The following is a 12,464-nucleotide window of genomic DNA, read 5'->3' as shown; positions in this document are numbered from 1 at the left end:
TGAGGAAAAGTAAACCAAAAGGCCGCTATCAAGCATTATAGACTCAACAAGTACAATAAATTTGGAACCAATGACCAGTTTGGCTTTTTTTGGTCCTAAATTGAAATTTTATGATATGCTACAGGTGAAGTAACACAGTTATCCCCATCTTGCTAATCTTCCAACCTATCAATTGTAACTTAAACAAACCTTCCACAAAAGCCGATGCCTGATTTATAGAATATCTACAATTAAGAAAAAACAAACAAGTCTCCAAATTTTGAACCACCCCTTGCAGTTAGTCATAGCAGATGCTCCACAGTCCATCAAATCAATTCTGCAAGCAACCAATAGTAATATAAGTTGTAGAAACAAACTACATTTACTTGTATAAAATAGCAATAAGCCACTCTAAAAATTGCACAAAGTGCTAAAACAAGAATACCCTGGCCCCTCATTTTTAAAACTGCTAATCATCTTCTTTCTCCCTACAAACTATTTTGTCTTTTCTTTCAAAGCTAAAAGTTTAACACAACACTAGCTTCAGTGTTGCATGAGTCTTCATGCATGTTAAGTAACCACTTAGGAGTACAAAAATTTAAAGGGCATATGAACACCCTCTCCCTGGTTGATTAACAGACTAATATTTTATCATGCCAAACAAAAAATTGCATATATAAACAACCCATCATCATACCATTGCTGATTCTTCCTGAACTCGGTAAGAACTGGGTATATGTTCTCAAAGGCAGTATATGTCTCATCTCTAACCTGAAATACAATAAAATCCCTAGTAAGATAAAATGGTAAATCACCAGCATAACATACAGAAATTTAGTGAAGAATCTTTAACAGGCAGATACTATTGTATTACCTTGGCTCCTGTGATGACAATTTTCCCAGAAACAAAAATAAGCAGCACTATTTTTGGTTGTTTCATGCGATATATTAATCCAGGAAATAGTTCTGGCTCGTACTGTACAAAGAAAATGAAAGATGATAAATACAAGGAAGAATATTAACAATCAAGTCAACATACTGGTTTTATCTGTCAGAAATCCCACTAAACAGTTCTTTTGATTTTCTATTTACGACGTCCTGATTTGAATGAACATATCACGGTACTGAAGCTCAAGCATCCCCACCTTGACCAATCACTTGGAACTATGTACCAGTTGCATTTCTAGTCAGAAATAAGGGTGGGAATCATTTTAAATTACAAATCATAAATGAAGCACGCGGGATTGGTTATACAATCATACCACTCTCCTATTATGGAACAACTTAACCCTACAAAACAATTATTCAATTAAATTTAGTACATGCTCACAGCTCACGATATTGCAAAAGGGTGTGGTGGACTGGGGGGAATCAAAATGTCATAAGAAAGTTGCCTACAAGATTCTTACATACGTGTATGAAGCAGATGACCATGAGAGACACTAAGAACTGCATGATTTGGCAAGAGTAGTTTGACCACAAAGGATGAAGGGAAGCAAGTGTACTGAAAGGCTAGAGTTGAGGCGCCAGATTTTATTTATCTTCTCGTATTTCATACTTTTTCTCACCCCCACCCCCCCCTAAGCCCACCAATGTGGCCAGGAGGGAGATATTCAATTAGCGACAAGGTCATACAACCAGGAAGGTTGTAAATTTTTGATAGGTAACAAGTACTAACAGACTGCATGACAAGAAGATACAAAAAGCATGCAGACAAGTTCTTTGCCAGACACCGGGGACACACATCACAATCTAAGTTGAGCCTTTGTCCATCTGTATCTAATTCAGTTAAATAACTGGTTTCTCTATAACTGAGTTATAATACGCATACCAAATTTTGTTAAATTAAATTGACCAACATAATTATATTTTAGGAAAAACATATTATAGTAGGTACGAGAGGTAGACCGAAGAAATACTAGAAGAGATGATTAGACAGGACATGACTCAAATTCAGGTTACCGAGGACATGACCTTAGATACGAGACTGTAGAGGACGCATATCAGGGTAGAAGGTTAGTAGGTAGTGGAATGTTCTCTTGCTTTCCGAGGGTCTAGGCGTGTAGGTGTTTGTCGGTGTACTAGCCGTAATATTGTAGTTCTTGCTTTTGTATCTATCATAGTTTGTTGTGTATTGTGTTTCGAGTGTCGCACTATTTTGTTGTCCTTATTCCTTTCTTGCAGGATTTGCACTGCTTCCCTTGTTCATGGCTATGTTTTTTTTCGTCACTGTTTTCTTACTCTTTGTACTTGGACTTGCTACACTTGAACAGAGGGTCTTTCGGAAACAGACTCTCTACCTCCACGAGGTAGTGGTAAGGTCTGCGTACAGTCTACCCTCCCCATACCCCACTTGTGAAATTCCACTGGGTATGTTGTTGTTTTTGTTGTATATTATAGTAGTAATTGATAAACAATAGTGATAAGGAACATCAAATCATGGTTTAAGTTTGAAGTGTTAATAAATATAAATAGTAGAAGGTCTGAAGTTCTACAGTGTGTTTAATATTTCAGACCAGTCAAAACAGGAGATATCAATTGGATAGGTGGATTATTTATGACCAAGATATTTTATCACTTTAATTCAGCACCATTTGCAGTTAATCCAAAGTTCAACAAAAACCATGACCTAGTTTTTTCTCTGATTAATGGTCCAACCACTTTGAGGAAAAGATTTACATTTTCATGCTTGCTTATTCTGTGCTACCAAAAGCTTCTGTTAACCACGCATAAGGTACCAGAGCCTACAAAGTTCTGTGTATTCCTAATAGCCATCATTTCCAAGACAATTGACATAAAGGACAACAGGTCAAACAATATCTAATATCTAAAACCAACAATAAATCAATTTTGGAGTTTTATCTGTTACTAATGAAGACTAATAAATAAAAAGACATAATGAGGAAAAAGGTGAATATTACCTCCAACAGTATAATTCAAAAGGAATGATAAATTGAAATTTTAAAATTTGTTCTGATATACATACAATTACAGGATTATACATATGAAGACTGAATAGAAAGAAGGCAAATAAATGCTGAATTTTGTTGGCCAGTAGTATAATCAAATAATCAAAATTCCATGAAGGGCTTACAGGTACAACAGCCATCGCAATTACAATATAATTATGCACACTGATATATGTCAATACTTACACTTGAGAAAGCACCGTGGGCATATGCAAGGCCTTCAAGTCGAATAGGAAATTTAACATCACAAGAACCAACTATATTCTGGATCTTAAAATCCTGCAATGGAGCAAAATCAGTGTAAATAACTTAAACATATAGCGGAAACAACAAAAAGAACAAAGTTACAGACTAGGGATTGTTTGGAAACAAGTGCTCCTTTATTTGTGTATTGCTTCCACAATACTAGAACCAAAGAAGAAAGGAATGTCTAAAAGAGTTCTAAATCATTTTGAAGCATTTCAAAACAAGTGCTAATTCTTGATATAAAAGAAATATTTCTTAGCCGCTTCCGGAGCATTGCAAAATGTGTACTGCATGCTTTCAATCACATCCCAGCACAGAAGCAGCTAGAGGGTTTCTTCTGCACAACTTGTTGATGGAGGTAGTGAGTTTACTTTTTCCCTTGATTCTAGGGAATACAAAGCACCAGAGCAGTTGCATCGATCACCTCCTCCGGTCTCAAAGCAGTATTCTGATTTGTCTTTTGTGCTGGAATCCTAAATATACTTGAAAGTCCTCTTATTTATTTATGCGGGACTCAAGTGAAAATAGGTACCAGCATTGAACGGTTGGATCCAGATATAGTGGAATATATCCATTAGGTGTAGTTCTGAAGTAGAACCTTAGAAAAGTGTTTGCACTCATGGAAAAACATCTAAAACTGTAAAGAATGTAGTAACAAGGATGGGAACATAAAAAGTTCTTTTCTTCTCTTTCCATTTTTTCTGCTGAAGAGGCAATTTTCTTCTACCAATTTGTTATTTTCATTTCACATTCAGGATGAGGGAAGGGATGTGCCAATATCTGCCTATAAAATGTCAAGAAACTGAATAACTGAGCGATGGTGGTTACCTTAAACTTGGCTGGAAAACCAAGCTTTTGAATGATTCTAGCATACTGAAAAAGATTAGTAGAACATCAAAATAAGAAAGATAAGTACTTGAAAAATAAAAAGAAATTTGAGAACTTGACGATTTCTTAAAATAACTACTACTCCCTCCGTTTTATTTTACTTGGCCCCTCTATAAAAAATAGATTGTTCTTTTTACTTGTCCATTTTAGCAAATCAAGAGAGTTGTACTATTTCTTTCCCATACTACCCTTAGTATTCAATAACTACATAAAGTAATAATAGTCAAATTTAGAGTTCCGTTTTCCGGTTTGCTTGTGCTATTTGCAAAGTATCACTAATAAAATTAGTTTAATAAAATACACCCCTAACAAAAGTTTTCTTAAGGGTTGTGCTAAGTCAGCATGGGTCAAGTAATATGAAATGGAGGGAATATAAGACATCAAAAGCTCGTTGAACAGTCTGGACCTTTTCAAGAAATATACTACACTGATCCTTAATCCAAATTAGAATTATCTGATTCATCGAACATAGATTAGGATCTGGTGATTCATCACAAAGGATACAATACTAGCTATTAACTAGTACATACTTTCCGGGCTGCCAACTTTGACTGTTGTTCACTTTTGGCTCCAGTACAAACCTGAGACAGATAAACTAACAATTAAAAAGCAGATAACAAAAGCTTTTTTATCACCAGCAGATAACAAAATGAATATTTACGGACAATGAGAAGTTCATTATAACAAGGTTATGTAAGAAATTTCCAGAATTTTTTTTTTGAAACTGTAAGAAATTTCCAGAATTATTCAAATTAATTAACAACTTGATCAGAAACAATGCCAATACTTGCTAAAACCAAACCCATCAAAAGCCGTTAAGAACATACCATTTTCCCAGAAGCGAAAATCAACGCTGTAGTTTTTGGTTCTCTAATTCTCATGATCACTGCAGCAAAACGCTGAAAGCACAACAAATTGTTAAAGTAATATATACTTTCATTCTCAATTGCTTGACAAAGAAACACTGCTGATACAACATAGAAATATTCACAAATAGTCTGTTTCAGCAATCCTACTAGAATACAGTGATGACCGATGAAACAAGTTAAGAAGTATAACTTTAGAAACAAATATAAACGATTGTTACTAAGTTGCTTTATACACAAATTTATGTGTCAAACTAAATGTTTAACATATCAACCTTTTATTAATGATAGAATACCTACTTTTAATGATTTGTGGATTACTTTGTATGAAACTGCTGCAATTCTATTAATTTGTCAAACCTTAAAAAGGAACATCAAATATGTCGTTTTAGAGCCTTACCCAAATTTTCATAAACAAGAAGGTGAAAAAACAAACACAGGAGACATAATTAAGTAGCTATCCAGTAACAATACTGACCAATTCCTAGCTAACATGGTCCAGTTGGTAAGCAATTAAGAGAACTTATTTTGGATAAGTGAAAGAGAAAGCTCACATTGAAGGCTAGGTGACCAACTGATAAGACTTAATAATTAACTGCATTGTTAAGTGCCAAAAAGAATCGAGCCACAAAAAAGAGAAATCAAATAAATGGAAAAGATGGGCCGATAATGGATGCAAGCCACAAAGGCCCAGAATACTGACTTTTTGTAAAAGATCGAGCACCAGCCTTTTATCAAAATTCAAGCTGGATTATGATCTGACGTGCCACTTACAGACCAAGTTCAATAAGTCAACATTGCATGGCCATATACATGCATGTACAAATATATTAAAACCGATGACAAGTTATGCTCAAACCCAAGCTCAGCAAGCAGATTATCCATGTGTGTGTACATATAAATAAGACGCCTAGCTGTTCTTTTAGGCATTATGCAGAAAATGGAGAACAAAGGACCATTTCTCAGAGCATTTTTGTACTCTCAAATACAATGATAATGGTAGATACATCAGTTCCATTGCCTTACAAGGTCAAAAAAATCTATTATTATCACACTGGAAAGTACACACAGAGGTGGGTGGACAAACATAGCCCACAAAATAGCAAGATTTATTTATGAACCAGAAAGGGAGAGGCAGCCTCAAACAATCACTGCGAGCAAACTAGAGATGTCCTTCAAAGAGGCTGCAATACTAATAGATGGGAAACAGCAGCTTCAAAGAAGGCGGAGATTCAAATAAATGATGCCAGCATTGAAATCACGGAAGACATGACAGCATTAGAAAAAGATCTTCTGGGAAGATGCTTAGTTGGTAAGTTCCAATCACAGGAACCTCCAACCCTGAACGATGCAAGGGGATGAGCAAACAGCTCATGGAAATCAGCTGTGAGCGTCAATGTTCATGCGATGAATGACGGACTCTTTCTCTTCGAGTTACCATCAAGGAAAAGTGCAGAACATGTGCTCAATTGGGTCTGGGAGTAGAGGAAGACGAGAATGGTGCTGGAATGGTGGAAACCCACTTCAGGCTGCTGGCCGGCGGAAATAAACAGAGACTGGATATGGGTCAGAATTCTAGGGCTCCCATTAAATTTGTGGTCTCAAGAGATTCTCAGACAGATTGAAGATCAGTGTGGTGGATTCATAGAGACAGAGGAGGAAACAATGCTGAAGAATCATCTACACTGGGCTCGTATCAAAGTTAAAGGAGATGGCAAACCAGTTCCGACGGAGGATAGAGGTAACCAGAGATGGACTTGTGTACAATTCCAATATGGGTGGAAGCACCTGTCACTATCAGGGCTGCCAGGGAGAAGAAAGAAGAATTAGGCCGAGGACCTAGGATAATATGATACAGCAGTCTAAGATGGGACAGATACCCAATTGGGTGAAAGTCTTGGGAATCCACGAGGACTGTCATCTGGGTACATCAGAGGAAGGGAAGATTTTAAATTTAAATACACATGGAAGACAATTAAAAGAAAAGGGCCCTTTATGGGCTGAAGCAGGGCAAATTGGAAAAGTCTCAAAAGTGGGCTTTAATTTAAATAGCTCAATAACTTTAATTACCAGACTCCAATAAAAAGGCCCAACAGGAGGACATTACCATGGATATTGAAATTCAAGCAAATATTGCCAAGTCCCAAATAATCAACAGCTACAACAAGTCGCAGGCTACCCAGATTACATCGGAAAGATCAAGCTCGCGGGTCGAACAATTCCCAATGCCCCCAGACCCGACAGAAACAGTGCAAGCAAGTGGAAGCGAGTTGGTTTCTATGCGATCAGAAGAGCAATTTCAGATTGTGAAGCAAATTGAGGATGAAGCAGTGCCGATAAACATGAAGATGCCAACTGAAGGCAATGATCAGGAATTGAACACCTCTGAATGGGTCCAACAACACATCACCAAATTAACTGCAGAACTTGGTATTGACTTCCAAGGTTGTGAGGAGAAAGCGAAAGAGTTGTTCAAAAAAATTGATAGCAATAAGCAGCAGAATGGTGAAACACAAGTGACAGCTAAAAAGAAGGGGTCCAACAAGCTAAGGAGTTTAGAAATAGACAACAAATTTTGGAGCTATGGGTCTAGAAGCAAGGGGGATATCTTCCAATCAAAGATCAATGACTTTGAAAATTGTTTCCTGGAATGTGAGGGGGTTGAATTGTGGGAGTAAGAGAGGGCTGGTTAGAATATCCTTAGAACTTGGAAGGCAGATATTGTCTGTCTTCAAGAAACTAAGGTAAGGGAGGACATAGCAGAGCTAGTGAAAAAAGTATGGGGAACAGGTGGGTCAATTTTGTTCAACTGGAGGCTAGTGAAACTAGGGGAGGAATTATCATTATGCGGGATAAGAGGGATTGGGAAGGAGTGGTTAGTAGTGCTGGCATGTACTCAGTGCCTTGCAGTTTTACTGGAAAAAAAACAAGTGCTTGATTGGCATTTAACAGGGGTTTATGCTCCTAATGGGAGAGTGGAGAGGGAAGAGACGTGGGGGAGTTAGGGGCTGCTAGGGGTCTAATGACAGGACCTTGGGTTCTGTGTGGTGACTTCAACACAACCAGACACCCCTCAGAGAAGAAGAATTGCCACGGAATCAGTAAAGCAATGACTGATTTGTCAAAGTTTATAGAAGACATGGAGCCTATGGATTTGGATCTAAAAGGGGGCAAGTATACTTGGAGAAAAGGGGATAGGCATGATACAACTGCTATACTGGAGAGGATTCTTATCTCAGAGGATGTAGACAGCTGTTTCAAGAACATAAAACAAAGTTTGCTTCAGAAAGTAACTTCAGACCACTCCCCTGTTATGCTACAATGTGGGGACTGGGAAAAGTCCAAATCCTATGTCAAATTTGAGAACTGGTGGTTGTAGACCGAGGGTTTCAAAGAAAAGACTTAGAACTGGTGGGATTCTTTCAATAGTACTGGCAATCCAGACTTTGTACTTATGACAAAGATGAAAGCTTTGAAGGCAAAACTCAAGGAATAGGACAAGTCTGTGCAGGAGAACTTAGGAATACAAAAAAAAAGTGTGTTGACACAACTAGCAGCTTTAGATGGAATTCAGGAGCACAGAGCGTTACATGAGGAAGAAATAGCATTCAGGTTGAGTCTCACCAATGAATTTGAAGAGATTGCTAGGAAAGAGGAGATTGCTTGGAGACAAAAGTCGAGGGTCATATGGTTAAAAGAGGGGGATAGAAACACCAGTTTCTTTCATAAAACTGCTAATGCACACAGAAGGTTCTTATGTATTTTTTATTATAAATAGAGCAACCTCCACATACATACATATGTACTAGATGCAAAGCTTCGTGCCAACACGGGCCCAACAAAATCATACTAAATGTGGTCTTATGTACTTTTTCTGCCTCAATTTATGTGACAGATTTTTCTTTGTAGTTCTCCCAAAAGATGACACATTTTCTTATTTGACAAATGTTTGATAACGTTATCACATTTTGTCCATGTTGGGTCCTCCTTATTTGGGGAAAAAAATCTTTTATTGATGTGGGACCAAACTATCAGCGGAAAAGCATATGTAAAGCACCTTTAAAGCATAGACAATGAAATTCCAAAAACACCCTCGGTATGAAGTAGGCACGTCACCGAAGAGGCATTTTTTGTAAAAAAATAATTATTGTATATATATCATTAGAAATTTTTGTATATAACTTATTGGTTTGTTTTGATTTTTATTCAATTTGTTTTTAGAAAAACAAATCAAATATTATCGAATATTTAAAACTTAAATCCAAACCAAAACCAAATAAAAATCTGTTTATTTAATCGATTTTACCCAAACCATGAACACCAGTAGTTATAAGAATACAAGATGAGCATGACAAAAGTGGATACCAAAACCACGAGCAAGTTTTCACAGTTAAATATAATCACCTAGCTAGTAGCCATGTAACCAAATAAATAAGTCAGCCAATGAATGAAATAGTTAAACGGACCCACAGCCTCATAAAAGTTGTACATTTTTTCAACTAAAAGGGCGGAACTGCCCGCATGAGTCATGCTGAAGCACACATGTCGACAAAGACCAGTCTGCTTCTAGTCTATTTTAATATATATATATATATAGAATGATTCCTATAATAAATTAGAATAGCAAAAAGGCATTCTGCCTATCTCGGCTTCCACAAGAAAGTCTTTCATGTTTTTATGTAGGAAAGAATGAAAAGAGATTAAGGCCTTAATCTCACTCAAGTTGGTTGATGATTGAGCTGAATGATTTACCGGCAGTAATTTAATTTTAACATATCAAGATGACGTCAGAACTTAGTTTTTGAGCCAAGAGAACTAGGGCACGAGCCTCGGTACTAGTTGTGACCAAACATTCAAAAAGTCAGACCACTTTGTTCATAGGTCCTTAATTATGGTCATTGTTACTCCCTTTACACTCCTTTTTGTGAGCATTAGCAATATGAGACAATAAAATTCATTCACAAGCTTAGGCTTTGTTTTTATAAACACAATGTTCGGGCCAATGTGCACGAACCTGGACTCATTCCATGGGGTACTGTCCACCAAGGCTTGGACACATGGGAAGAAATCACACACTTAGACATTAAAAACAAATCATTTGGAGTGGAATCCTTATATAAAAACGTCATTTGGGAAACCAGTAAAGGGAGAAAATTGACTCATGAGTTATTGTCAGGAAAAATAGTCACATGCTCAAATAAAATTTAGTTCTGCGGGAAGCTTCTATTATCTCCCAACATTCATAACCACGAAAGCAACAACACTGTTTGTTTTTTACTTTTCAAATTCATGAAGTTCAATCAATCAAATCAATTGAAAGCAACAGGTAAACAAAAATAGCAAATCTCTTACAGTCTCATAAGCAGATCTAATAGTACATAGCTCCATTCACATATTAGATAAAACACATCCTGAATGTGCATTCAGAGGATCTAGTATCTTATCAGTATCACCAACTACAATAACAACTACAACACAGAAATATACCTTCGGATTGTACTCTGCATTTCGAGCTTGAAGTGCAATAGCTTTCAGGTCCAACTTGCAGTCCAAATTAACCGTTGAGACAATATTCCTAGCAGTTAAAAAAACGACAGATGCATATATCACTGAGTGGAAAATATACTTTTAAAAAACACACTACTATTGCACCAATCAACCTAACATATTAGAAGTAATTATATCACTCATTGAACTTGTGTAAACAGAAATGACAAGTATGTTTAGGTAAAAAGAAAGCTTACTAAGAAAAATTGCTAGGTAATAGTGGAAGAGGATTATTGACTAATTACATATTTCCACGTCTTTTAATGTTCTAAAACTATTTGACAAGACCCAAATATTTGGAATCGCAAAGTTCTTAACAGAAGTTACTGCCGGTTTGGATAGACTTATATCAAGTTCCTTTAAGCCAAATAGCTTTTAAGCACTTTGGTAGTATTAGAAGGTAAAACAAAAAGGTGCTTTTAAGGCTTAAGCAATTGTTTTTAAGACAAAAATAAGCCAAAGTGTTAAGCCCATCCAAGCAGGCTCTTGCTTGTTGAACCTTCTCAAAGTTCTTGATCAAAAAATTTATGACCCAAACTTCCCTTCTACAAATTTTCAGTTTCCCGTCTCCAATTTCTCTATTGTCTATGTTTTTCTTGATAACCAAGAAATCCCCGAGTGAGCCGTGGATATCTGATGGATATCAGTACTACTCACTCCATTTTAATGCAATTGATAATATTTGTTTTCCAAAACAATAATTTGACAATTTATGACACTACATTTTAAAAAATCAAATCAAACACTAAGTTTCTTGGACAGAAATAAATGATCAATGACTTGTAAACAATTCATAGGCCTTCTTACTGGTTTTTATAGGTGAAAAAGTTAGTAGAAGTGATAAGAATTAACTTACTGCAGAGTAGGGACTATTCCAGAAGGGTGCTTGGTAAGATCCACTGGCTGGCTCCCCTCTAATCCCTGATCTGCCATTCCTCTTTTGACCTAGTCCCTTCCGTACACAAAACTCTACAACAAGGGATTAAAGTTAGCAGATAGAATAAATTTCTGATTGATAAACAATACAACTACTACGAATCAATCCCAAGCTAGTTGGGTATGCTATATAAAAACCCTCACTATCAATTAGCTCTATTTTAGAGCTGTTCCAATTCAATCTTCAAAAACTTGAGCTCCCTAACACTAAAAGTTATCTACATTTATACAGAGTCAATATCTCTTCATCAATTATGAAAATAGTAATTCCTCCAAACCATAGAACACCAATCTCAACAGAAAAAAATGTTCTTTTCTGTCAAAATTCTTCACCTAAACACGAAAATCAAAACCCAATTTTTTTTTTTGTTTCTCTTATGAATTGTTATTTTTCCATTAAACCCAACATGGAGAGAATCAGAACTAGTGTTGCTAAACCAATAAAATTAATTTATATTCCTATGGATAAATAAAAGTGGAGTAGCACAAATTCGGTACAATTGAACTAATACACAAATTGTTACAATAAAACTCGAATATTTAACAAAACAACATGTGCGGATGATGAAAAAAGGGTCAGATCCAGACCTTTAAACTGAAAATCTAAAACTAGGGTTTGCTGAAATTAGAGGATTTTGCTTGTTGTAAAGAAAAAATGAATTTGTAGCGGGTAAAGAATTTGAAAGAAGGATTCTTTTATATGAAGAAGATCTTTGTAGAGCGACAAGGAAGGATGAATATATATATATATAGAGAGAGAGAGAGAGGGGGGGAAGGAAGAGTTGTGAGGAACAACGATCTTAAGAGAGACCTTATGGGAGAGGCGTGTGGTAATTCGAGTATTTGTGTGATAACCTGCGCTACATCTAATTTACTATATTACCCCTCAGTTGACACAAAATAGATGCTTATGTTTTTTATGGGTACAATCGTAATAACACCTTTCTCAATTCAGCCCCATATTAATGGCAAGTATCAAGAGACACGTGCTCTTTATGCTCATATAATTGGCCATTTTGGATTTAAATACATT

At 36.3% G+C, this 12,464-nt stretch overlaps 1 protein-coding gene across 1 annotated transcript; it reads right to left on the bottom strand.

Moving 5' to 3' along the window:
* LOC125844276 (TATA-box-binding protein) lies at window positions 1–12,231 on the bottom strand. The gene is made up of 10 exons (XM_049523553.1): window positions 12,020–12,231; window positions 11,352–11,464; window positions 10,436–10,523; window positions 4,910–4,981; window positions 4,613–4,663; window positions 4,023–4,067; window positions 3,135–3,227; window positions 854–955; window positions 677–750; window positions 1–316 (listed from the first exon to the last, which is right to left on the bottom strand). Coding segments are annotated over exons 2-10 (603 nt in total). The 5' UTR covers window positions 11,429–11,464; window positions 12,020–12,231; the 3' UTR covers window positions 1–315.
* Between the last annotated feature and the right edge of the window lie 233 nt (window positions 12,232–12,464).

Source organism: Solanum stenotomum, chromosome 1 (assembly GCF_019186545.1).
Source record: "Solanum stenotomum isolate F172 chromosome 1, ASM1918654v1, whole genome shotgun sequence".
Taxonomy (NCBI): domain Eukaryota; kingdom Viridiplantae; phylum Streptophyta; class Magnoliopsida; order Solanales; family Solanaceae; genus Solanum; species Solanum stenotomum.
This window is presented reverse-complemented; position numbering and strand designations above follow the sequence as displayed.